Raw genomic sequence first — 26,445 nt, 5'->3', positions numbered from 1 at the left:
ACGGGTGGGCGGCGAGCGCCCGCCGCTAAGCCAACGAATGGGACGATCCACCGCAGGAGGAGGGAGGGGGGGGAGGGGGCCGCGCCGTTGGAAAGCCCGCCCGCCGCAACGTCCCCTCCTCGGCCGCGGCCGTTAGGGGGCGCGGCTTCCGGGCGCCGAGTTCGAAAGAGGCGGCAGCCGCGGCCCGCCCCGCTATGGCCCAGTCGGTGGTGGTGCAGGGTAAGGGGGGGGAGTCGGGTCAGGCGGGGGGTCGCGGCGCCCAGAGCCTTCCCTGTGCCTGATTCGTGTCTCTCGCTTCGCAGTGGGCCAGTGCGGGAACCAGGTGGGCTGCCGCTTCTGGGACCTGGCGCTGCGGGAGCACGCCGCTGTCAACAAGGTAACGGCGCCGCCTCCCCCTCACCCCCGGCCGCCGCTGGCCTGAGCGGGGCGGCTTGGGGCGAGCCGCCTTCCGCACTCGCCGCGGGGGGGGCCACGGTGGCCGCCGCTTCGCTCCGTGTTTTTTACTGTGACTGCAAAGCACTGTGTTTCTTTCATTGAACAAAGGCCGCTTCATTGTGAGCAAAAGTATCCCCAGGTTTTTCTGCCGTTTAACTAATCTTCGCTAATTCACATCGGCTTTCTCTAGCCTTTCCGCTTCAAAAAGCCCAGGCCGTCTCCATACAGGCAGGCGTTACCAGGTTTGAGGCAGCTAGTGAAAAGAGAGGGTTATTCAGTGCAGGTTCTATGCCACTAGCAGTAAAGCAAACAAGCAGCGAGCCCACCGAAGCCCACGTTTGTTTTCCCTGTTAGCACAGGCCGTGCAGTGACTGACTGTACTGTTGTGCTGACCGAAATAGCAGCGTAAAGGGAGCAGGATTCTGCTGAGTACCCTGAACAAAAATGCCACGACTATAAAGATACTATTTCCTGGCAAACACCGTCTGATAACAGATAATGATGAGCAGTCCTCAATGCCTTCTGTTGAAGCAGCTGTAAAAAGGCAATGGATGAAGTTCATACACATATGGAGAGTCTCTTGGTTTTAGTGTTGTAGGGAACAATGACTTCAAAATTCTGCTTCCTCAGGTATTTAGGAGTATGGTAAGTAGTCAGTAAAATAATGATGTTAAAGTATTTAAACTTGCTAGGTCTCCTTAGCTTTATGGTGGGGTAAGCAATTTCCACACCACCCCTCAGCAGGGAGTTTAGGAGTCACTGATACAGTGTGATGTACTTTCCATAGAACTTCACGGACATTGGTAACATAGGCATGATGAACTGAATGGTGTAGCACTGATAAACTCGAGTGAGCTACACAATAGCTATTCAATTTAATAATTGCATTGGGATCTTCAGTAAAATCCTAAATCTTTAGAAATGAAGGAAAAGCGGTTGTTTAATCCTGTGCTGAAAAATTAATTTCCTAGTTACATCCTCCTTTAATATCAAACTTCAATGAAATGTTCCTTTTAGTTATGACTAGAGCTAGTTGGATTCAACATAGGTATTCACTCTGTTTTGAGTGGGGAGGTTTGACAGGTGACCTTCAGAAGTCACTTCCAACTTAAATTGTTCTATGAAAAAGCACTGAGAATTTCTGATATTACACATCATCTTATGTCATGTTTCCTTTTAGAATGGAATTTATGATGAAGCATTAAGCAGTTTCTTTAGGAACGTAGATACAAGGTAAGTCGTCTTATCAAGCAATTCATGAGTTTAACAAAGTAGATCAACAATTCTGGTATCTTAAGTTACATTTTTCTTTGTTTCAGGTCATGTTTTAGTTTTTGCTAGAAAAAGATTTTGCTTTTTTGTATCTCCTCAAAACACTTATCTTTATCTTTCCATTTTAACTACACTCACTTCAGTAGTTAAAGGTGCTGAAAGTGTTTAGGTTTGTTTTCCTTCCCTTCTGTAACAAAAATGGACAGTCAGGATCTGATAGCTTTTGCCATTGCAAATAATGATCAGAGTGCAAGCCCTCCGAATACCAACTTAGGAGCATTTCTTAAGGAGTTGTACCAGGGATTGTATATATAAGGTAGTCAGAAAAGGTCATGTCAGCTTTTAAATCCCTTTTATCTGACTAGTTTGTTACAAAAGGACTGGTGGCTGTGATTTTTGTTTTTAAGTTAACCAATTCATAGAGCATTCAGTCATCTCTTATCTGTGCAGTTACAAAAATCCTTGCATTTTGCAAGAATGAAACAGTTGTGCACTTGGATATTGCTATTGCATTTTAATTAATTGAAAAGCATTTGACCAGCCTCTCTTTCCTTCCATCATATGGCCAGGCTGCAGTACAGCACACAATTTTAAGTAAAATAGCATTGAAATACTAATTGTTTTGTCTCAAATTTTACCTCTTTCAAAGAACATGCAAGTGCATTGGAGTTTATCATTGCCATTCCAAGAAAATTTGGTTGTAAATAATGTTTCTGTATGTGCCGGATGAAACCACCAAATTTATTATTGACAGGTTGAGTGCAATAGAAACATCTGTTTTCTCTCTGTAAAGAGGAAGAACTTATCTCACTGAATACATAAAACAGAAGAATGATTATTCAAATCTCATCTTTTCCAGGAACTGTTCATTTTCCTGTTTGAAACAATTCCCACTTTTGACTGTAGCATTGAACCATAATTTAGTTAGGAAAAGTTGTGCCAAAATCTGTTGCTCAGGCTGTGAGGTTTTGGCCTTTTGTTATTGTTGTGGGGTCTGTTTTAGTTTTATCAGAAAGAACTAGTTCACCCCCCTGGTCATGGCAAGCATAAAACCCTGTGTCATAAAAGTGACAAATGTCAATCTTCTATGCCATGCCATACCCCTGTTCAAAATAATTAATCCAGGTGGGTTATCCTGTCAGAAATGGCTATGAACACACACACTGGCAAATCACCATAACAGAAAAAAAGTCTGTGCCAGTGTGTGTGTTCATAGCCATTTCTGACAGGATAACCCACCTGGATTAATTATTTTGAACAGGGGTATAGTGGACCCATATAGGAAGTTGTGTAGGCTAGAGGAATCACATGAGTACTGGAGGCTGCTGTGAGCTGCTCAGCTAATGAGGAGTGTCTGGAGAGCTTGGAGTGAGAGGGTGGAAGATCCCTAAGGAACCCAGTGCAGCCCCGTACTCTCTTCCCCTCATTCCTGATGGGACTGGGAATGGTCAGAACATTTGATGCTGGAGAAAATTTCAGCTGATATTTTTTGAATATTCTTGTGGTTGAAAGTAGAATAGTCTAAGAGATGCTTTAAATTTAGACTTGACCAGCCCCCAAATTAGGTAAATAATTGAGGGGAAAAATTAGATCCATCTTCCAGTATCCCTGCCTTTTTTCCCTGTGAATATAGTTTGGCCAGACTGGAGTGTCTCATCTTTTGAGTGCAGAGGCACCAGCATTCATTGGGAAAAAAATGTAATTGTACACAATGCATTGTCCCCTAGGTTGGCTCAGTACAACCAATCCTGGAAAAAAAAAGGGAAATAAAGCTGTGTCAGCCCAGCATGATTTCTGAACTGGTAAATCTTAATGGCAAGTAACTCAAGCGCAGTGCTGTGCTAGTGCGGTTATACAGCTTTCACCCCTTGGGCAGCAGTGCAGTGTGGTACTACCTCTGTTGAAAAGCTAGTGGTGCTGTTTGGTGCTCTGTGTTCCATTATATGATGCGGATATACCACATGCTGGATAGAAGGTAATCCTTTCAAGTTTTGGCAATGCTTGTAGAATTACCACAGAGCAGGGGCTGTATCTGAGAGTAAATTTTCAGTGCTTACCTTTTCAGCTTCCTGAAGTACTGCTTAGGATCTTTCTGATTGAGAGCGTGTCCTGTAATTGCTTTACTTTGGGGAAGTATGAGGTATTTTTTAGCAGCATGTTCAGGGTGTTTGTTTGTTTACATTGTAACAGGCCTCTGAACACCAAAGATTAAGGAGGGAATTTTATTCTAGTATATATTGCCTTATTTTCTATTACGATTCTGAGCTTGGATTTTTTTTTTTTCAGAGGTGGTGGTGATGGTCCTGGTATTTACAAAGGAAAAATCTGCTCTTTAAAAGCACGAGTAAGGCAATCTATAAAGGTCATTCTTTCTACATTGCATATTTATGTCCAACTGTGTTGGAATTTTTATAAGATCCTTATAATTGCATATGTTTTTAAATACTACTTTGAATAGTAAAATTTCTAATAGTAACTTTTATGGTTCAGTGGAGTAATGCAGTTTGCTGCCAGTTTTGTTGAGTAATTTAAATTATAATTTTAATAAAATGATTGCAGATATTACCAACCAAGTTTTTATTTGAATTTTCTAAGGAGTAGGTTTCTTTGAGCCTCTTTAAGTGGTTAAGAAGCAAGAAAACTTGAAACATAAAAATGCTTTAATTTCTTTATTCATAAGTACTGGGGCAAAATATTATAAAATTTTAACAAAAGTGCATTATCTGAAACGCTGTCTTATTGAACGACTTCTAGGAAATCAGCCAAGGTGAATCTAGTTGGTCTCCTAGTTAACAACTAAAAAAAGAGGTTTCTCTGGAGCGCAGTAGAAACAGAGTACCTTTTATATTGTAAATAATTTTATATTTATTTGTGTGATTATTTCGAAAGGGTGGTTTGCTTACAGACTGAATTTTAATTCTTTCCTTTCTCAAAGGCGCTGTTGATTGACATGGAGGAGGGAGTGGTAAATGAAATTCTGCAGGGACCATTGAGGGATGTGTTTGATAGCAAGCAGCTTATCACAGATGTTTCTGGTTCAGGAAACAACTGGTGAGGACCTCTTCAGAAAGCATTTCTTAGCAACTAATTAGATGGTATTTGAAAAGGGAAATGATAACTGTAGCTTTCTGGTTCGTTCTGCACCTGGGGAGCTGCAGCATATTACCAATAAACTTTGGAGTCACTGTTGCCTGGAGGAAGGCTTTGAAAAGCCTTTTACAGAAGGATAATTTTGCTGATACATCATTTTGTCTATTTTTTCTTCCTGTTTTTTTGATTTTCTTTTTCAAAAGAACATGCTTTTTATTTTTGTTTCTTTGCTATTCAGCTGCTTCCATTGCTCAGTCAAAGCCATAATCTAGTTTGAGACTGTGCATCTAGTGTGGAAATTAGATATATGAACAAATGTACTTCTGATTTCTAAGCACCACAGAGTCTGGCTTTGTGCATATAAACTACATTACCAAAAAGAGAATTCAGAAGAAGATTGATTAAGATAATGAATTCCAAATTTTCTTCGAGACCTTAATGTGCCTCTAATAATATTCAGTGCACTGCAGTCTGGAAAGCAAATCATCAGCAAATGTACCGAGAGTGCAATACAGGGAATAAAGCATCCTCTAACTTCACCATCTAGCAGGCAAGTGTGTTGAAAATTAGCTGTTTGGGTTTTTTTCTATTACTGGTAGCAACTGACTCGCATAGTACTCAAAAGAAGATGAGTACACATATGACATAGGGATATCCTTATTGTTAAGGAGTGTGTAACTTTCATTTCATAATTACAATTTGATCATCCAATGTGGGAGTTTATTTCCTTATCAGTACAAAATAATAGTGCACACTCCAAAGCTGTGAACTTAGTGCTACTTGCATCCTCAAAATTAAAACCACATCCTGACTCCCATATTCACATGATACAGACACAGCTTAGCAACTTTCACAAAATAGGTGTTGCACCCAGCTCCGGACTCTAAACTCTAAAATGTCAAATAGGAGGAGTTAAAATAAAAAACTGAAAATTTTATTGTTGTTTTTTTTTAAAGTACTTTTCATATCCTCAGGGCTGTAGGCCATAAGCTATATGGCTATCAGTACCGGGAAAAGATTGTGGAAAAGCTGAGGAAAACCGCAGAACATTGTGACTGTTTACAGTGTTTTTTTATAATTCATTCTATGGGAGGTGGTAAGTAATTTTTTTATGGTTAGTATGATTGCACCAGCCACAGATAAAAAAAGAAGAACCTGTATCTTGAAAGGAAGATCAATGTAACAATTACATCATTCAGAATGCAGAATAAAAAATTTAACACAGTCCAGTTAAGTAGACATGTAATTATTTTTGTTAGAGCACTGAGGAGCCCTAATCGTGAACTAAGGGAAGTGCTACCCAGAACAAAAATACAGCTAAGATTTTAAATACAAGGCAGTGAGTGGATCAAGACATGTACCAAATACAAGGAAACACCAGAGTATTACTGATCAGAAGAAGGGACAGTGGCCTCAGAACACTGACATCATTGTTGTCATCAAATTATTTTTCATCGTGGGGAAAGAGTTTCCCGAAAGTCTTTGAAGGAGGCTTCTAATGTTGCTTAACTTCAGAAAAACTTCGGCTTTCTGTTTTCCTTCCACATAATTCTCTTGAATCCAGTCTAGCTACTTTGCTAATAAATCAGAAGGGAGACTCCCTTGCAATGACAATTTTGTAACTACTGTATTGCCACTAAACCTTCCTCCCCCAGAAAAGTGGGGGGCATGTATTGTAACTGATTATGATGTGGAAGAAGACACAGAAAATAGCTCTAAATACGAAGCAGGTTTTGTCAAGGGCCTTCTTTGTGGCCATTTGCTTAATTTGAGAGACCCTGCAGATATTGTTTCCGTTATTTCAGAAAATTGCTGTCTCGTTCATAGATTAAATTGTCTGCTGCTGAGACTGTTAGCTGTCCAAGACAGAAAAAACACAGTTCAGTCCTCTGATTTGAACTCAGAGCTATGTGCTTAGTGCTAATGAGGAAAAAAGTGTGTGCACTGGGGTAAAGGGGTGGTTCTGTTTTAACTGGAGAATGAGAAAACTTTATAAAGAAACTGCAAAAGGAAAGTAAATAGTTGGTTGAGGCAGTTCAATGTTTTTAAACAAATGTTTTATTTCAAAATTCAAATTAAAGCTTTTAAAGTAAGAAATAAAAATACTGGATCAGAAGAATGTTGATTACATAATAGGACATTTTGTTTTGCAGAAACTTTTGCGATTGTGTACTTCATTCTGTCTGGTATACTATGGGAAATACTTTTATCACTTAATTGTTTTCCTTTCTGGGAAAAGCCTTCTTGCCTTGATTTACATCTGAGTAGCCTCCAGTGTCAGCCAAGTGCTTCAGAAAATATTCATTAATATATATAACTGAAAAGTTGTATGTTTCCAACTTCTAAGACTTAAGCTTAAGATAACATGGGAAACCTTTTGTCTTACTCTGTCTTCATTCGTAATTAGGGACAGGATCTGGTCTTGGAACTTTTGTACTAAATGTGCTTGAGGATGAATTCCCGGAAGTATATAGATTTGTTACTTCAGTTTATCCCTCTGGTGAAGATGATGTTATTACTTCTCCATATAACAGTGTTCTGGCTATGAAGGAGCTTAATGAACATGCAGATTGTGTGCTACCAATAGAGAATGAAGTAAGAAATAATACTCTATTTCTGTCAATTTCTTTTTTATTAGACTGCACACAGGAAGTATTCCTTCCTTATTACCAAGTCTTTAAAAGCATGGTTTCATTTTTTTTAAGTAATAAATGAACTCTTAAATCACTTGCAGGCTTTTGAAATTAATATGGGTATCACTAAAAAGTTGCTCTGCACCTTCAGAGTAGGCTAGACTGAATTTTTTCATGTCTGTTTCAAGGTAAACAGTGAAAAGCTTCTGTTTACTGAGGCTGAGAGTGTCTTATATTGCTTTAGCAATCAGTTTGTGTGTAATATTAGTAGAGTCCTATAAGGGACATGACTAACCCCTCCAAATTCCAACAGACTTGACTTTACTGTTTAGTGATTTGCATAGGCATACCTGACCATGCAAACCACTGGACCCATTTGACTCTAACTTGGACTGTCTTGCTGTTTGCTTATGAAAAAAGCAAGAGAAAGTGAAATACATTTAGAGAGTATATTTTTTATTTCACAGGAATTATGAAAATTTAAAATGTAATTTTAGAAGATGAGGATTTTGAGTAGTTGAATAAAATTCAGACTTCTGAGTCAAGCTGTGTATATGTTTGTGACGTGTAAGAACAGACTTTTAGAAACACTGCAGTCAGTTGGAATTGGTCAAAAGTTGGACTTATATCTATCAAAGGTATAATCTTTGAACTGACAGTACCATGTCTTAGCTTTTTCTTTAAGATTAATTGAAATAAGAAATCGGGATACTGAGTTTGAAAGCTCTGTGCTCAAGACTTCTTGTATGCTTTTTTTTCTCTCTCTCAAAGTCTCTGTTTGATATAGTTAATAAAATTCATCAGATGATCAGTTCTGGGAAGCTAGGGTCAACTGTGAAGCAAAACAGCTTGGTAACATCAAGTGCAGGCAGTGCAAGAACTGTACAAGAGAAGCCATTTGACGCAATGAATAATATTGTAGCCAACTTGCTGCTGAACCTGACAAGGTAAAGTTGCATGTTATTCCTCTGTAGAAGTGGTATTGCTGGAGGTGGGGTATGCTGCAAATATGCAGGCCTGCATCAACTCAAAGAATTTTATTTGTTTTCGATTGGGTATGAGTCTCTTCTTTTTAAGAATCAGTTACTAAATTTTAAAGTATTTGGAAGTATTCAGACTGTACTGGTGTTGCTCTAGCCATGATAGTCTTAGAACTGAATTAAGAAAAGGTTTATAGGTAGAAGGCTATTGTCTTCCATTAATGCTTAATGGAGCCCAGGGAGGTTTGCTTTTCTAGGCCGGTTGTATTATTTTATAAATACCATCAGATCCTTGTTGCTCCTGAACTGTTTATTGCTGCAAGAAACTTCTGGTGAAATATACTTCTGGAGTATTGGCCTTCTTTTCTTTTAAACAGCTTGTCAGCAATGCTAAGTCATGCATGTTTTATTATAGCCTATTTATTAAAACTGATATTCAAGCAGCTATGTCCAAATACTGAAAAACAGTGCTAAAGACCCTGGGAACAGGGTCTCATTCTTGATAATTTATTTTTCTATAAGGAGAAGAGTAAGTAAATAAGATATAGCACTGTTACTGCCAAATATGAAAGTTTAATAATTATCCATTGACAGTTTCCTGAATGCTGTGTTTTACTGTTTTATTGTTCAAAACAGCTGAAAAATAGATTTAATGAATGTTTACATTATAAAAGTAATTTATTTAGTTTATAGCACAGTTTTATAACATTTTGTTAAATTTTCAGTTCTGCTAGGTTTGAAGGTTCCCTTAACATGGATCTTAATGAAATCAGCATGAATTTGGTTCCATTTCCTCGACTTCATTACTTGGTTTCAAGCTTGACTCCTCTGTATACACTGGCTGATGTTAATGTACCTTCTAGAAGGTAAGAGAAAAATATTACGGAAGCTTTACATTTGAAGCATAATTTCTGATTCTTCCATAGTTTTCATTTTAAAAAATCCATTCTATAGCAAAACTAAGGGTAGAAGTTCTAAAAGTTTTAAGTCTGACACCTTTTCAAATTTGTCTTGCTGATTTTAGGAACATCCTTTGTCCTTTTTCTCTGTCATGGTTGAGCCAGTAAACTTGAAATGTATTTTTCTTATCTCTGCTGGGAAATGTTTCTGTTGGAAAAATGTATTACTTAGAACCGACAGCACAAGTTCTTTTGAGTAATGGTTTGCACTTGACTCACAAAATACTGTAAAGACAAACAAGGAATTAAACTAGACTCCTTGAGAATTAATGGCATCTTCAGTCTGGAGATGCAGTGAGCCTATTTAACAGCTTATTGTAACAGTAAGCTGACACTTGTCAAATTTTGTGAGATTATTTATCCCACTGACATAGCAGAAAAGTAGCAAGATAAAATAGATTTTACTGGTTTTAGTAAATTCAGTCAGCAAAAGGTCCAAATAGTGATAGAGGCAGCTAAGGGTAAGTGATGGAAGTATGCAAAGTGGAGAAGAGGGCAGGACCACCCCTTTTCTGTGACAGCAAGTTGTGGCAATCAGTTGGATCTCTTGAAGCCATACCCTGAGAAGACAATACAGTGCTGGCGGGAAGGTAGCAGACTACAGGGAGATGTTCAGTCAATCATGTTTCAGAATGAGATGGGAATGGTAATATTTTTGTCTCCTTTAGTTATTTTTTTAATAGGCAGATTGTGGCAGAGGTGATTAAAAAAAAAAAAAGAGAGATGATAGGTGCAGACAGTTTGGAACAAATTGAAAGAATAGCTTAGATGTTATAGGTCCATGGAAACCTCCTCCAGATACCATCTTTGATATCCCACAGTACAGTGGAGCTTGCTTAAGGAGGTGATAAGAGAAAGAATATGACCTGCAGCATCATCTTTTAAAGCAGTCATACATGATAAAATGAGAATAAGTAGACAAATAGTCTGTCTTTTCCTAAATCATTAATCAAAATTAATACAGTGCTATGATTCTCTGATCCTTTTAAATAATGAAGTGTAACAGTCAGATAATCAGTTCTGTAAGGGTCAGCAGCACTTTGGTATTCCTTGTCAGATCCTTCACAAGCAGTGAGATTGTCCACTCAAATTGTCATATAACCAGAACCTCAAGTAGTTAAATCTTTTTAATGTATTTTTAATACTTTGTAACCATTGACCTAAAATTGGCATAATAAAGGTCGCTTAGACTGTCCACTTCTCCAACTTCAGACTCAACAGTGTCTTGTAACATGAGGGAGCGGGAGAAATGGATCTGATGTGTTTTTAAAAATTTCTAATGACAACATATGTACATATATAGGTTTGAATCTTTTTCCTGTATTTCATGGTCTCAGGTTAAATGTACCTATATCTGCAGAATTTCATGAACTTTTAAACCCTGCAGGTGGGCATTCTGAAGAACTTTTGTAGCCTGCTTTAGTAAGAGTAGATAATTCTGTTCTCTTTCCACCTAGGTTGGATCAGATGTTTTCAGATGCCTTTAGTAGAGATCATCAACTAATTCAAGCAGATCCAAAGCATAGCCTCTACCTTGCCTGTGCACTTCTCGTTCGAGGAAATGTACAGGTTTCAGACCTTCGCAGAAATATTGAAAGGTTGGCAATACTACTCAAAGTAGTCATGGAATTTGTTACTGAAACTGTTGTCAGTTGTCTGGAGCGCACTCACTTTTCATTTGAAGAATTTCAATGCCAAATCCATTTACTCAGAAATATTTTTCTTAATTTCAGAAGGGAAGGAAATATAATTAATTTACATAATGAGTTAGAATAAGTCACAGCATTCTTGGATTTCCAAATAAAGGGAGCTGACTAGATATCCCTGTACTGCTCCTCTCATTCTCAAAAATGCAAAAGAAGACAAAGCCCAACCTTCCAGAGGTCTCCAGCTGGTAAAGGATGTTGGAGGAATAAGTTCTGTAGTAGAAGTTTGTTTTTACTGAACAGAAGGCCCCTCTCTTTCATGGTTACTTTCATGTAGATAGGGAATCATCCTTATTTTAACAACTATTAGCACTCCGTTTCTACCTTTTTACACTATTGATCTACATAGTTATAACAGGAAAGGCAGGCAAGCTTTGCATACAGAATGGAGTTTAGGGGCAGACAGGAGTGCATGGGGAAAATTTCTGAGAATCTAAATCATTTTACTGATTTCTAAACTACAGACTGTCCCCACGCAGTATTAATTTGCCCCTCTCCTAAATCTCAGAGTGCTTACAGTCCGTTTTACAGGTGCTTGTAACTTTACTTTTCAAACCCTGATACATTAAGTTAACAAAACAAAACTGGTGTTTGCGTTTTAAATTTAAAATAGACACGGTGTTTTAGTCTGAAGTCTAAAATGTCTTACTCAAAATGATAGTTATAACTGGCTTGCTTAGTTCTGAAAGCTTAAATGTTAACCTCTTCAGACTGTTTGTTAGCAAAGGAAACTTAAGCTTTGTGTTCTTTAAGTTCCTTAAGTAACTAAATTTTTGTATCACAGGTTGAAGCCCTCCTTGCACTTTGTCTCCTGGAATCAAGAGGGCTGGAAAACTGGTCTATGTTCAGTACCTCCTGTGGGCCATTCCCATTCCCTTCTGGCTTTAGCAAATAACACCTGTGTAAAACCAACTTTTACTGAACTCAGAGACAGATTTATGAAGCTCTACAAGAAAAAGGTACAAGTCTTATCATTATGTCCTGGTTTAACCAGGATAGGGTTAAGTTTCCCCAGCAGTGGGAGGGGAAGCTCTAGCCGGGTTATTCAGATACCATGCGGACGTCACATCCTGGCAGGTCACATTTTTCCTGGCGCGGGAGCGCGGTGCACTCGTGGTTTTGTACATCGTGCTTCTCACTGCTGTATTTGGTAGCTATTTTGCTCTGTTCATTGCTATCACTATTACTGTTATTGTTATTGTTGTTGTTGGTTGTGTTGCTATTGCATTGTTGTATTAAACCTTTCCTTATTTCAGTTTTGGGGCTTTGTATTTCACTCCCTTTGTGGGGGAGGGGCAGCGGCCGCGTGGTCTCAGACCCCGGCAGGGGCTAAACCATCACACATTATAACATGCATAGCCACTAATCATTAGCATCTTGCATTATTGGGAAGCAAATCTTAGTATCACAGAGGGACTGCTTAAAAGTAACAGCCCAAGATTTTTATTTGGGTTACCTATCAAGGAATCATTCCAACAGCTGCTGCTTAAAAAGCATAAATCCCTTATTAATCTGTACCTAGCAGGCAGTATACTTACTTTCTCTTCAGCAATATCTGACAAATCTGCCTACCAGTTTGTGGTGGATTGACCATGGCTGGCCACCAGACACCCACCAAGCTGTTCTCTCGCTTCCCTTCCTCATCAGGACAGGGGAAGAAAGTACAATGAAAAGCTTGTGGGTCAAGACAAGGACAGGGAGATCAGTCACCAGTTACTGTCATGGGCAAACCAGACTTGGCTTGGGGAATATTAATTTCATTTATTGCCAATTAATAACAGAGTAGGAGAGCAAGAAATAAACCAAAACTTTCACCCCACCCCACACCCTTCCTCCCAGGCTCAGTTTCACTCCTGCTCCTTCTTCACTGATCTTGGTGTCTGCAGGGCTGTTTCTCTCACGTTTGTCTAACTCTTTTCTCTCACAGCTGTTGTGAAGTGTTTCCTACCTGTCCTTAAATACGTTATCACAGGGGCACTACCAGCATTGCTGATGGGCTCAGCTTTGGCCAGTAGCAGGTACATATTGGAGCTGGCTGGAACTGGCTCTGGCATGGGGGCAGGTCCTGGTATCTTCTCATAGCAGCCCCCCCTGCACCCCCCAGCTGCCAAAACCTTGCCATATAAACCCAGTAACACAGTTTGGTCAGGTGTAGCCAAGAAGACAGAATATGCAAAGAAGAAATCGGTAATATCAACTGTGATTCCATAGGGGATTGTTACTAAATTTGCCAAGTATTTAAACACGGGATGTCATAATATAAGTCTTTAAATCTCCTTTCTACAGTGCTTGCACTCCCCTCTTCAGTGCAGGCTAAATGGTGCTTATTGAGCCAAAGGAGTTAGGTGCCAACAAAAAGGATAACATTGAATTCTTTTTAATTCTCATAGGCTCACCTTCACCATTATCTGCATATAGATGGGATGGAGCAAAGCTGTTTTTCTGAAGCCATATCATCTTTGTCTGACCTAATAGAAGAGTACAATGAACTGGATGCCACAAAAGGTGGGCCTAGAACAGATCCATCAAGACTACAGATAGCTGTTTAAAGAAGGAAGAACTGATTTTTTTAAAAAAAAAAAAACAAAATTCCCTCAAGCATCCAATCACTTCAGTTAACCAGAATGAATTACAGCGTGCCTAGCTGTTGTAATTCCAAAGTGAGACTGGGACAAGGCTTCCAACAACTCTGAGACATGTCATATTAAGTGACAGGCCCAGCCTGTAAGAACTACTTGAAAGGCACCTAATTATGGCAGATATCAGTAAGAGCAGTCTTCCTAACTGTAGAGTAAATTGACATACCATATGTTGTAAAGAGAAGAAAGAGGGGTTGTAGCAGCCAAAAATGTAGTTCTTTTCTCAGACTTTCAGCTTGCAGTAAACTAAAGGCAGGCCTTGCTTCAAAGAAGGATCACCGTTGCTAAGATTTGGTTTTTAACAAGCAACTCTGAAGAAAAGAAAAGCCCACATAGTCTTTTCAAAGATGAAAGCAAGTCTCTGATGAAACTGGTTTCTTAAACTTCGCAGGATAGTAGTCATTTCAGAATGCTCTAAGCTATGTTCTTAGTTTCAATATTTTTCTTCCATGTTGTACTTAGCTCTATTAGAGCATTCTGAGTTGATATCAGAATTGTCAATATCAGAAAATTCAACAAAAATTTTGTTTCAAGTATTAGACTTGGAGTATTAATTAACATATTTTAATGATCCATATTCATGAATGCTGAGTTGCACTTGATAATGAGATAATACAATATACCTCTGAGCGAAACATGCACTTACAATGAAGTTAGAATGACTGTTTGGAGAACAAAGTTTATATGCTTAAAAGAATGCAAGTAAAGTAAATGTTTTAATATTTATAGTTACCAGGGTAAGTGGGTTTTTGTATTACAGTAAGAACTTTTACAAAATAGAATGTACAGCTGTTTCCAGTTGCTTGCCAGCCTTGGCTGTCTTAGAACAGCAAGACTAGTGAACTGTTACAAATCAGAATGGGTCAATGCAATGATGTCTTAAAGCTTGAAATCCTTCTAGCAGCATTGGAGTGGGTGTATAAGTAAGGACGATTTTCAGTGTATAAGTTCAGATGTATTCCATAAAACATTGTGATAACATTTGTTGAGAGCAATTTTTTTAAGAAAACATTCTAAAAATAGTAATTTCCTTGAAATTTTGCATCTATTATCTGCAGATGCCCACTTATTTGTTCCTTGTGCATTGTTTATATTCACAATGCTAGAGAAAGATTATCTGCTGCAGAAAGTCATTTGAGCTTAAAATTGACTTCTGTTTGAAACAGCATTGGTGTGTTTTACTATTGCAGATACATAGTAGAAAATGTTAATTTGAGAATCAAGAATGATAAATGAAGTATTACAGGGTAATTTTTTTCTGATAGGTTAGAGCATCTGTGAATTTATATGTATTTGTCTTTGTGGACAACAGCTTGTTACAGTGGGGTATGAAGCTGTCTTGCTGTGCCTTTTCTTAATTAACAAAAGTTCCTGTTTTGACAATATAGTGTTATATACATCCTTCTCAAGAATGTATTTCCACATATAAAATCAACTGTGTCTATAAAGATGCACTCTTACTTGCATTTTCCAGGTGCTATTTAAAAAATGAATATTCACATACATAGTTTCACGATAAACATTGCTGTGGCAGGGGGTTATGCTAACTCTTCAGGGTGTGAATGCACTGTTGCACTCTCAGTATGTTACAGTCAGTGGTGTAACTTGTCAAACAACTTTGAGTTCAGAAAATATATCTCCTGGATCACTGCAAATCCTCTGACATACACACGATGTTATCCACATCATCTTCCACTTAAAGAAGCCTTCATTGGGACACTCAAACTGCACAGTGACAGTTCTGGACTTACTAGGTATGCAGCACCTCTTGTCCAAGCACACCCCACAGAAAGTTAGTTTGTAGCTTTGAGTAGTTGAGCACCCGGAAAAAACTAGTTTCTCTGCTGTAGGAAGCTGGAATGTGGGTTGACATGTTTTTCCTCTTGGAATCTTTAATATAAAAAGAAAGAAAAGCCTGAGTTTTTACAGATTAAAACCAGAACATGTAAGAAAAGATTGCAACATTTACATAGAAATATCTTGAAAATTACTCCTTCTGAAAGCTGTCTTATTTTTCTTTATCAGTCAACAAACAGAAAATATTTTCTGAGTGACTGAGCACCAGGACAGCACCAGCAGCACTTATATTTCAGGACATTATATTGCTTTGTCTGTAGTTTACTATTAAAACCTGAAGACTGAAGGTAGAAAACAGAGAAGTTCTTTTAAAACCCTTTTAAAAAGGAACAATTCATTTTATATTAGTAGTTGCTAATACATCCCTTTCTCCATTATTTCCAATATTTTCATTTTCTATTAGGAAGTCATTTATATTAGAAAATACCTTTATTGTTTTCAGTATATTGGTCAGACAAGGCTGGATGAAGCATAATCTCTTTTCTTTTTTCATTTCACATTTTCTGTTTTCGTTGGTCACTCTGCTGGATATGCCTGTGCCGCAGGTCCTGGAACAGGGTGTCCAGGGTGTTGCCTGTACTAGGCACTTTTTCTTCAAAACTAGTGGTAAGCTTCTGTAAGCTAAGACAGCAATATATTATTTATGCAGCAGAACAGCCCCAAAAGGATTAATTGAAAATAGAAGGATAAACATTTGATTTCTGTTCATGAAGGTGCTTTTGTAGGTAAATCTAAAAATGAGACATAAACAAAGTTATACAAAAGCCGGCCGAGCTGCCATTAAACTTTATTGACACTGGATACTCAGATCCTAGCAAGGACTATGAAGGTGCATGTGTTGTATGACCCTCCAGTTTGATGTGATGGAAATGTTATGTGGAGAGAGTTATTTGTGAAATTTTTATGAAATGTCCAGAATGAAAGAGACGTTGAAAATTGAGGCCAAGCATAGCTTGAAAAGGGGTGCTGAAAGCATTAATGTTGGTTTCTTTGTAGATATTGTGAAGGCTTTAGGTTTTGTATTGAGGAGTAAAATTCTCCCGTCACATCCGATATCACCAAAAAGCCTGTTTTCTGATGGATTAGGGCTGAATTGGGTGGAATATACTTTAAAAAAGAAACAAAATTGCAGTGCAAAAGTTCGTGGTGAAACTCTGCAAAAGAAAAAAGACCATGTGGAATCTGTACATTCAGGTAAGAGCACAGACAGAATTGCAAGGATACCTGGAAAGTAGACAGCAATTTAAAGATCTCGTTGCAGTAAGCAGATTAAAAGCCTGTCACAGATAAGTCTGCAAGAAATAAAGGGAAGTTAAAGGGTCATTTATATTGGTACATTCTTAAAAGTATGACCTAGGTACATTCCTACTTATCTCAATTAGGTAAATCAAATTGACAAGGAAAGCCAGAAAAAAAGAGCAGTGAAGTGAAGCTTAGCCCTTGTTATCCACACTAACAGAAGAAGGACTTTTCAAAAAAAGGTATTGGCCCATTGAGCTATTCATGGAATTCATGCACAGGCTGACATGAGACCCTCAGTAAGTTTGCAGACAACACCAAGTTGGGTGGGAGTGTTGATCTGCTCAAGGGTAGGGAGGCTCTGCAGAGAGACCTGGACAGGCTGGAGCGATGGGCTAAGGCCAACTGCATGAGCTTCAATAAGGCCAAATGCCGGGTGCTGCACTTGGGCCACAACAACCCCCAGCAGCGCTACAGGCTTGGGGAGCAGTGGCTGGAGAGCTGCCAGTCAGAGAGGGACCTGGGGGTGTTGATTGACAGCCGGCTGAGCGTGAGCCAGCAGTGTGCCCAGGTGGCCAAGAAGGCCAATGGCATCCTGGCTTGCATCAGAAATAGCGTGACCAGCAGGGACAGGGAAGTGATCTTGCCCCTGTACTCGGCACTGGTGAGGCCACACCTCGATGACTGTGTTCAGTTTTGGGCCCCTCACTACAAAAAGGACATTGAATTACTCGAGCGTGTCCAAAGAAGCTGGTGAAGGGTCTGGAGCACAGGTCTTACGAGGAGCAGCTGAGGGAACTGGGGTTGTTTAGTCTGGAGAAGAGGAGGCTGAGGGGAGACCTCATCGCCCTCTACAACTACCTGAAAGGAGGTTGCAGAGAGCTGGGGATGAGTCTCTTTGACAAAGTAACAAGCGATAGGACAAGAGGGAATGGCCTCAAGTTGCAGCAGGGAAGGTTTAGACTGGATATTAGGAAGCATTTCTTTACAGAACGGGTTGTTAGGTGTTGGAATGGGCTGCCCAGGGCAGTGGTGGAGTCCCCATCCCTGGAGGTGTTTAAGAGTCGGGTTGACATAGCGCTTGGGGATATGGTGTGGTTGAGAATGGTCCATGTTAGGTTAATGGTTGGACTAGATGATCTTCAAGGTCTTTTCCAACCTAGATGATTCTGTGATTCTGTGATACTTCTGCTGCACTGGGAACAGGAAGCAGGAAGACCACTTCAAAACAAAAATTTCAGGGTGCTTCAGAAGGTTTGTAGCACCTGAAGAATAGCATCCTTCAGCACATACAGCCACCACAGGGACAGGTTTTTGGGTCCCTGAACCAAGTAAGATAGCAAGTGCACTTTGCAAGCTGGATATCTTTTCTCACGGTTATGTTGCACAGCTGATTCAAATTCCTGAATAAATGCTGTAAGGTGCAGTGTTGCAGTCAGTAAAGGACTTGCTGAAGTCTGGGCTTCAGCTTTTGGATTCACTGATGTGCGACAAAGTAAATGGCTTTGTGCTCTTCTCCAGATGTCTGAAATACAGCTCCCCACACACCCAGTTAATATATTTCATGGGGTCAAATGGTTTGGTTGCCTTTGTTTTCAATGCGTTATGTTCTCTCTTTGGTCAGATTAGTAATGTTCTCTAGAAATGAAAGTCTCTTGCTTCGAAGTTTGCCTTAGTGAGTGTGTGTTTATACACAGCATTAAGTATATTTCTGTAAAAAGGCTTTGATACCAGTTACAGGTATTGTATCATAATTTTGAAGTAAAGATGAGCTCTTTTTATTTTTGCTAACTTGCATAACCACTGCTAAGGTGTTAGAAGTTGTCCAAACTGAACATCAGATTTCGTAAGTGTGTCTGTTTATCTGCAGATTGACTTATGTGCATCTACCTATTTACTCAGCAGTCTTTATGGTTTTCTGATAATCTTTGCAATCTTTTAGTTTTATTTTGTTGATCCATGATGATGCTTCAGGCTGTAATTTCCCCACAGTTCAAGCTGCCACCAAATAAATGGCTTTCAGCTTTCTGGTACCCACATTAGTTGTTCACCATGGAAACTTGCACACGCACAGGGAAGGAGACAGCTCAAGCACAGGCAGCTGTGTCCAGGAAAGGACCAGGATAACTGCTAGTGCTTCCTTAAAGTGAAAAAGAGAACTACAGTGTTAGCAGCAGAGCAAGAATTAAAGGTTAAGGGAGTATCAACTGACCATGACAGAACTGCATGGATAAGCTCATGTATGTTTTTTATCAAACTGAATAGAGAAGATACTGGAGGGAGCATTGACCTTGCAGTGCCCTGAAATTTTGTGAATTCAGGAAAGCCACTAAGGCAATTCTTATCATTTTATTCTTTCACTGAAGGAAGAGGCCTGCAACATGATAATGTATGTATGTGAAAACCAAGACTCCCTACCACCACAAAGCAGGAAAAAGTGAGACAGCTCCCAGGCTGCGAAAAGGCTGTCCACCAGCAGCCCTAATTGGTCTGATCTGATGAGTAGTAAACCTCTGCAGAAAGACGGGTTGAAGGTAGCTTTGGCCAATTCCCTAGTGACAGAAGCCAAAAGGCTTTTTGCTTTTCATATTCATCAGGCTTAGAGAAAAGAATCTGTGACCTAAGAGTAAGAGGGGTAATTAGGACAGACCAGTCATCCTGGCAATGGTCTTCAGCAAGAACTGAGAAATTGCCAGTGCACTGCCTGCCTGGCTGCTGGAGCCAGGGACACTAAATGCAGCAGAGCTTATGTACAGAAAAGTTTACCAGTGTAGCCAGGCACACCTGACATCAGTCTGTAGTTTGTTGATTGAAGCTGCTTGTGCTGTCCTGGGCCACAGATGGATTGTCCAGGCCTCTTTCTGCTCGTGACCCTGGCACAGGGACTTGCTGCTAATCTTGGTGTGAATACAGGTGTACATCCAATGGCACCACTGACACATAGGCACTTATAAAGTGGGTTAGGTTGGAAGGTCTGCCCGTTAAGATAATAAACTCCATTGAGCTCACATCCTACAGCTACCAGATCTGCAAATGGTAAATGACAGTTACTAACACAGGAGGGGCACGTGGTTCCTGCTTACACAGTGCTAAAATGCGACCAGCCTTTACTGCACCTGCAGCTTCAAGTTCTTCCCAGCCCAAGCACGTATTTTTTTCATTTATGCCCAGTGATAACTGCAGCTGCCTAATTTTAAAACTGTCATCAACATGTCTGCAAATAACAGGCTTGTGCACAATGAACTGCTTTCACTAATGCATACCCAGGTGAGTTTAAAGACAGTCCCAGCCCTACTCTGAGATTCTCTGACTGAGCAGTCAAAGGACTAAATTAGGATAAATTGCCTAGCACAGAGCTGCGCAGCACCAGCAAGCAGAGTTTTCCTCCAAAACCATTCACCTGTGTGGTCCCACCCTCCTGGATTTCAAGAAGGGAACATGAAAGAACAACTTACATGCACACACGCCTGTTTCATACCTAGGCTCGTCTTCCGAGTAGTCGCAGTAGAGGCCTTTGTGGGGATCACAGATGTCTGCTTCATTGCAGGTCTCTCCTGACTGCTTGGCACAGACCTTACAGCAGCCGCAACCGTCCTTCACCAAGCTTACCCCAGGGGTGCAGGTTGGCACAGGCGGGCATCTGCATGGCCAGTGACAAACCTCCTTTCGCTGGTGGACTTCACCAGTTTCTGAAGGTTTTTCTTCAGGCTTCACTGGTGAGCTGTGGAAAAACTTACACACAGTGGGATATTTTGAGAGCTGAATGCATTACGCATAGCTGGGATAGCATAAAATGAAGTTGGGATGGAAAAAAAGTTGCATGAAGTTGCATGAAGACACAACATTTCTCATCTTAAAGGATCCAAAAAGTGAGAGGCCGTGAGGTTTAGGTAGGAGACAAAGGACCAATTTTACCAGTGAGTGTCATGCACTGAGGTGTCTTTCCACCAGTGAGCCTTCCTACTGCTAGTATAAAACACAATTCATTGGTCTTTCCTTTGCCTTCAATAGAATAAAACCTGTAGTACAGCTAAAGTAGGAAAATAAGTGTTTTAAAGTAGACAGTGGGTTTATTTTAAATATTCCTTCCCACAAACCTCCTATCAAATTAATTAGCTTTTAATTCCTTCCACTGTTTGATAGCCAGCCTGTGTGCTACTTTTGATGGCAAAAACCTTTTAAAATAGTAAACTTCTTTTGAGTGTTACTTTTGCTCCAAAATTTGAGTAGCTATTTGGGAAGGAGCATTAAAGCATTTACAAATTCTCTCGTGCTAGCTGCAAAAATTGAATCCTAATAAGGGAGGCTGATAGTTGCACTGAGCTTAATAGGTCATTTTCTAAGAGTGTATCTATTTGCATGAGTAAGTGTTCATTAAATCCAGGGCTTACAGGGCAAAGACATATCTCTAAAAGAGATTTGTATCAGCAGTAGAAAGTCAAGATCTAGCCAAATTTTACTGTTTTCCACATTCTGTCTCAGCATTCATATCTGTTGGTTTTGGGTTTTCTTTTAAAGAAAAGGAAGTCCTAAATAATTCTTGATGGGTTCATTTTTCTGAGCCATGGGTGAAGATTAAGACAGCACAGAGTGTGAAAGGATCTATTTGAGATAGCTATATTCTATCTGCTTATTTTGAAGAACTACATCTAAAACTTAACAGTTTAGATCTTAGCATTAAATCTTTTCATGTTGCTGATTTCAGCAGAAATGCAGATCGTGATATAGTTATTCATCACGGATGACTGAATCCATAGTTAAGTGGGGGCACACACAGCACTTGGCCACTAGTACAATGTAAGGCTTGGAGCTGCTCTAATCAGGCAGCTCTGACTGCCCAAAGTGCAAGAGGGAAAGACAAGATCCAGCCCCTCATCAGATGCCAGTATCACCATCTAGCTTGCAGGAAAAAAAAATATTACCTATATTTTTTCCAGGCACATGAAGCCCCACCTATCAGTTTCTCTCTGTTCCTCCAAACTGCAGGGCTCTACTGACATAGAAACCACCTCCAGCAGAGGCACTGGGGGAAATCTGGGGAAGGGGTCATTTGGCTGGGTTTCTTTTCAGTTCAACCTTCAGGCTGGAAGTATCTGCAGAATTCAGCGTTTCATATGTCATATCTCATGAAAGCTCTCGCAGCATAATTGAGCTGGCCTAATTGCATGCAGCAGTAAATGACCTTTTAAAAGGCTTTTTTCTACCACTAATTTCCATTTTTCATGGTCATTTACAACTATATTTATGATATCTTAATCCACAGCTACTAATGAAGCTCCAAAGTAGTAGCTTTCAAGTTCCTTTGGCTGAATGATTTTTAAGATATATATACTAATTCACAGAGGCAATTCATATAATAAATGAATATGAAACAATGTCATGTGTTATTCCATGCAGCATACAGAAGATAGTTTCATGTGTTATTTTGTTTATCATTTGCTGATAAAGGATTTCTTCTAATCCTTTTTACCTAAATGCAGCAATAATATAGAAACAACTAACTTAAGTATACTTTTTTTTTTTAGGCAGCTAAGCCTTTCCTATAAACTATAATGTTAATTTGATGAATGTGTGCATTGGAGTGTAAAGCTTCTTAAAGACTTTTTTTGGAAAGAAGACACACAGGTGTTCCTATACATTTAGCAGTGTTCAAGACTCTATGGTTGCTTTAGGAGACACTTTCTTGCCGCTTTTTTTTTCTTTTTAAGCAGAGTATTATTATTAGGAATTTGGCCATGTGCCAGCTGTATGAGGTTATGTGGCTTAAAGCAGCTACCGTGTTTCAAAATGGGTATGTGTAGCAGGAAATAATATGTGCTTCAACCAGTATGTTTAATTTGTATTACAAATTAAAACATACTTTAAACCTACAGAATTCTACCTAAGGAAGTGATTTTCTCTCCTTTTTTTAGGGAAAGATGTCAACTGAAAGGTGCGGGACTACAAAGTTTCCCAGTTAGAAAAACACTATTAGACAAATGTCTGGCAGTTTTAACTGTGGAATTACTGAGAAGCTCGGTCTACCTGGAAAATCTTCAAAAATCTGTTAAATTACAATGAAAATTTGAAGTTTGCTTGTAAGGTTTTCAGGCCAAAAATTTTCTAATCCTTGCTTCCCAAAGTTTCTATACCAAAGCTATCCACATCACACAAACCCACTGCATACTTTTCCTGATCCTATGGGTAGATCAGAAAATGAGACCATTGTGTAGCAGCCCTTCATGTGTTGTTGTTTGTTTTCTTATGTTTTAAAGATTGAACAAGTTCTGTATGGCATAAATAAGCAAATAGCAAAAGTAGGCAATGTATTATTGCTAATGTTCGGTTATCTTAGTCTGACTTTAAATATGTAGAAAGCAGAGGAAGACAGTTAGTTGAAAATTCTCCATTTGACATTCATCTTGATTGTAAAGGAAAAATACACTGTGTGCACGTAAAGTGTATTTTCAGAATTAAGTAAATAAATAATGAAATTGGCCTTTGACACAAATACTTTCAGAAAAAGCTATAACATAAATTTTCTCATAAGAGACAAAGGATAACACAGCCCAGGTGCCTTTCTCATTTATAAAATTAGCCTGAAGTCAGACTGCTGTGTGTGTATACATATATATATATATGGAATATGAGCATGGACAAGATGGTTACTTTCTTACTGCATCAGATAACCAATCGTGCTTATATTAAAAAAAAAAAAGGCAAGGTCACTGACAATTTAAGCTCCCCTAACACTTTTTTTTTTTTCCACTGAATCATATTAATGTACAGATTAGAGAGGAAAAAAATGCCAAAATCAAGACTGATGCAGTAACTAAGTTGCAAATGAAATTTACTCAGAAGTAGGGAATGGCTCCTTATTCTTTATGAGGACTTTGCTTCTCTGAAATTTATTTTGTCAATAAGCAAACAAAAATTTTAAACCGGGACAGGGTGAAGAAGGGAGAAATCTTTTTCTTCTTTTTAATGAACTTACCTGTTGCGTACAAGGGATGATGAAGATGGTGGGAAAAAGGAGCCACCGCATGTTCCTGCACATTCAGAAGTGAAACTGGGAGATAGGGAACAGGCTGAGCTGTGTCAGAGGAAGCACTGAACACAAAGCTCTCCTCTGTCTCCCTTGCCAACCCTACTTTCCCCAGCACATGCACGAACACATACACGCATTCACACTTGAAATTCTCCACTTCATACAGAACCAGCTTCACACTGAAATTTCCAACTGATCTTCTTTTCTCTGCCCGGCATTAGAATACAGGTTTTCACACCCCGCTTGATCCCCTCCAGCTGCTTCAGCAGATTCTGCCTGACTTAATTGAGGTCGGGTGGGGTGACATCTGATTCTTAAAATCTTGCTGCTGGAAATGTAGTGTTATTTTTAACTTGTTTTTAAGTCCATCTTACAGGAATTTCTGAAATCCTAAGGGCAGAGCCCCAAATATATGTATTTTTTGAGAAGCAGAGTATCTCAAAATTTCTAATGTATTGTGCCTAGCAGAATCATAGCATAAAAATTAACACCGTCAGTACACGCTTTCTAAATAGGGAAAGAGATACTATAACACTAGTGCATATTCTGCACTGCTTCTTTCCATGGAGTCCTAATGGGGAAAGCCAAACTGTACTTTTCCCTCAAGTATGCACCTTGTCTTACTGCCATGCCACCCTGCTTAAACACAAGACCATTCAAATCGCTAGATTTCCTCCGCCCTAATACCACCAAGGTGATGTGCCTGATTTTTAGGCTAATAAGCGAGGGTCTCCAGGATAAGATAAAAGCTCCACCTTTGCAGCAGTGGTGTTGGTGGTGACCTGGTGAATGCTCCTCCTTTGCGTTTATCCTCGTTCAGTCACCTCCTGCGAAGTCCAAGAGTTACTAGGGGAGGCTGCCAAAGACCAAGCTCACACAGCAGCTGGGTGTGGACAGAGGCAGTGGGGGGAGTAGGGAATCAAATCCAGTCTGAGCAGTTTTGCTTTGCCCCCCGACTTGGAGCACCACATGCCCTCTGCAGTTACAAATGAATCGTGAGCTGCCCTTCAAACTCTTGAGCAGTCAGCTGTAAATCACTGAAAAACTGCTCTTCTTTAGCACGTCCATTTTGTCACATACTTCAACATAAAGTCCAAACAATACCTGGATACAAAGTGGGTTCTGCAGATCAGTTAATATCAGTGACGTTACTCTGAGTATGTATCCGTGCAGATCGGGTCTGACTTAAGCCTTGTGTTTCCCATTAAAAGCTTCTGAACACCGCACCTAGGTTTCTCAAAATTCTCTTCTGTATACTTTCAACTTTCAAAACATAGCTTGTTTCATACGATCAGAGGATAGCTGAGGTTGGAAGAGACCCACGAGGTCTCTAGTCCAACCAGTGCTCAAGCAGGGTCAGCTCTGAGATCGGACTAGGTTACTCAGGGCTCTCTTTGGGTCTGGAAAACCTCCAAGGGTAGAGACTGAAAAACAGAATCACAGAATCACAAATCACCGAGGTTGGAAAAGACCTTGAAGATCATCTAGTCCAACCATTAACCTAACACGGACCATTCTCAACCACACCATATCCCCAAGCGCTATGTCAACCCAACTCTTAAACACCTCCAGGGATGGGGACTCCACCACTGCCCTGGGCAGCCCATTCCAACACCTAACAACCCGTTCTGTAAAGAAATGCTTCCTAATATCCAGTCTAAACCTTCCCTGGTGCAACTTGAGGCCATTACCTCTTGTCCTATCACTTATTACTTGGTTAAAGAGACTCATCCCCAGCTCTCTGCAACCTCCTTTCAGGTAGTTGTAGAGGGCAATGAGGTCTCCCGTCAGCCTCCTCTTCTCCAGACTAAACAACCCCAGTTCCCTCAGCCGCTCCTCGTACGACATGTGCTCCAGACCCTTCACCAGCTTCGTTGCCCTTCTCTGGACATGCTCGAGTAATTCAATGTCCTTTTTGTAGTGAGGGGCCCAAAACTGAACACAGTCATCGAGGTGCGGCCTCACCAGTGCCGAGTACAGGGGTAAGATCACTTCCCTGTCCCTGCTGGTCACGCTATTTCTGATGCAAGCCAGGATGCCATTGGCCTTCTTGGCCACCTGGGCACACTGCTGGCTCATGCTCAGCCGGCTGTCAATCAACACCCCCAGGTCCCTCTCTGACTGGCAGCTCTCCAGCCACTCCTCCCCAAGCCTGTAGCGCTGCTGGGGGTTGTTGTGGCCCAAGTGCAGCACCCGGCATTTGCCTTATTGAAACTCATCCAGTTGGCCTTAGCCCATCGCTCCAGCCTGTCCAGATCTCTCTGCAGAGCCTCCCTACCCTTGAGCAGATCAACACTCCCACCCAACTTGGTGTCATCTGCAAACTTACTGAGGGTTCACTCAATCCCCTCATCTAGATCATCAATAAAGATGTTAAACAGGAGTGGCCCCAAAACCAAGCCCTGGGGGACACCACTCGTGACCAGGCGCCAACTGGATTTAACTCCGTTCACCACAACTCTTTGGGCCCGGCCATCCAGCCAGTTTTTTACCCAGCGAAGCGTGTGCCCATCCAAGCCACGAGCAGCCAGTTTTGCCAGGAGAATGCTGTGGGAAAGGGTGTCAAAGGCCTTAATAAAGTCAAGGTAAACAACATGCACAGCCTTTC

At 40.1% G+C, this 26,445-nt stretch overlaps 2 protein-coding genes across 3 annotated transcripts; one reads left to right on the top strand and one right to left on the bottom strand.

The window, feature by feature from the left end:
- Positions 1 to 147: 147 nt before the first annotated feature.
- Positions 148 to 15,162, top strand: TUBE1 (tubulin epsilon 1). 2 transcript variants are annotated; one of them, XM_074862322.1, is made up of 12 exons: positions 148 to 219; positions 303 to 376; positions 1,616 to 1,668; positions 3,994 to 4,051; positions 4,643 to 4,758; positions 5,772 to 5,893; positions 7,205 to 7,392; positions 8,202 to 8,377; positions 9,136 to 9,276; positions 10,827 to 10,967; positions 11,860 to 12,034; positions 13,466 to 15,162. In XM_074862322.1, the coding sequence occupies exons 1-12, from the start codon at positions 195 to 197 to the stop codon at positions 13,622 to 13,624; spliced, it is 1,428 nt and encodes a 475-aa protein (XP_074718423.1). In that variant the 5' UTR covers positions 148 to 194; the 3' UTR covers positions 13,625 to 15,162. The 2 variants fall into 2 exon arrangements, with proteins under 2 accessions (XP_074718423.1, XP_074718422.1); XM_074862321.1 differs by having other exon boundaries at positions 3,994 to 4,069.
- Positions 15,163 to 15,258: 96 nt separating this feature from the next.
- Positions 15,259 to 23,846, bottom strand: CCN6 (cellular communication network factor 6). The gene is made up of 5 exons (XM_074862323.1): positions 23,784 to 23,846; positions 20,266 to 20,542; positions 19,595 to 19,837; positions 15,999 to 16,192; positions 15,259 to 15,604 (listed from the first exon to the last, which is right to left on the bottom strand). The coding sequence occupies exons 1-5, from the start codon at positions 23,844 to 23,846 to the stop codon at positions 15,323 to 15,325; spliced, it is 1,059 nt and encodes a 352-aa protein (XP_074718424.1). The 3' UTR covers positions 15,259 to 15,322.
- Between the last annotated feature and the right edge of the window lie 2,599 nt (positions 23,847 to 26,445).

This window comes from Strix uralensis, chromosome 3 (assembly GCF_047716275.1).
Source record: "Strix uralensis isolate ZFMK-TIS-50842 chromosome 3, bStrUra1, whole genome shotgun sequence".
Classification (NCBI taxonomy): Eukaryota; Metazoa; Chordata; class Aves; order Strigiformes; family Strigidae; genus Strix; species Strix uralensis.
The sequence above is the reverse complement of the archived record's forward strand: the minus strand, read 5'-3'. Positions and strand labels throughout refer to the sequence as shown.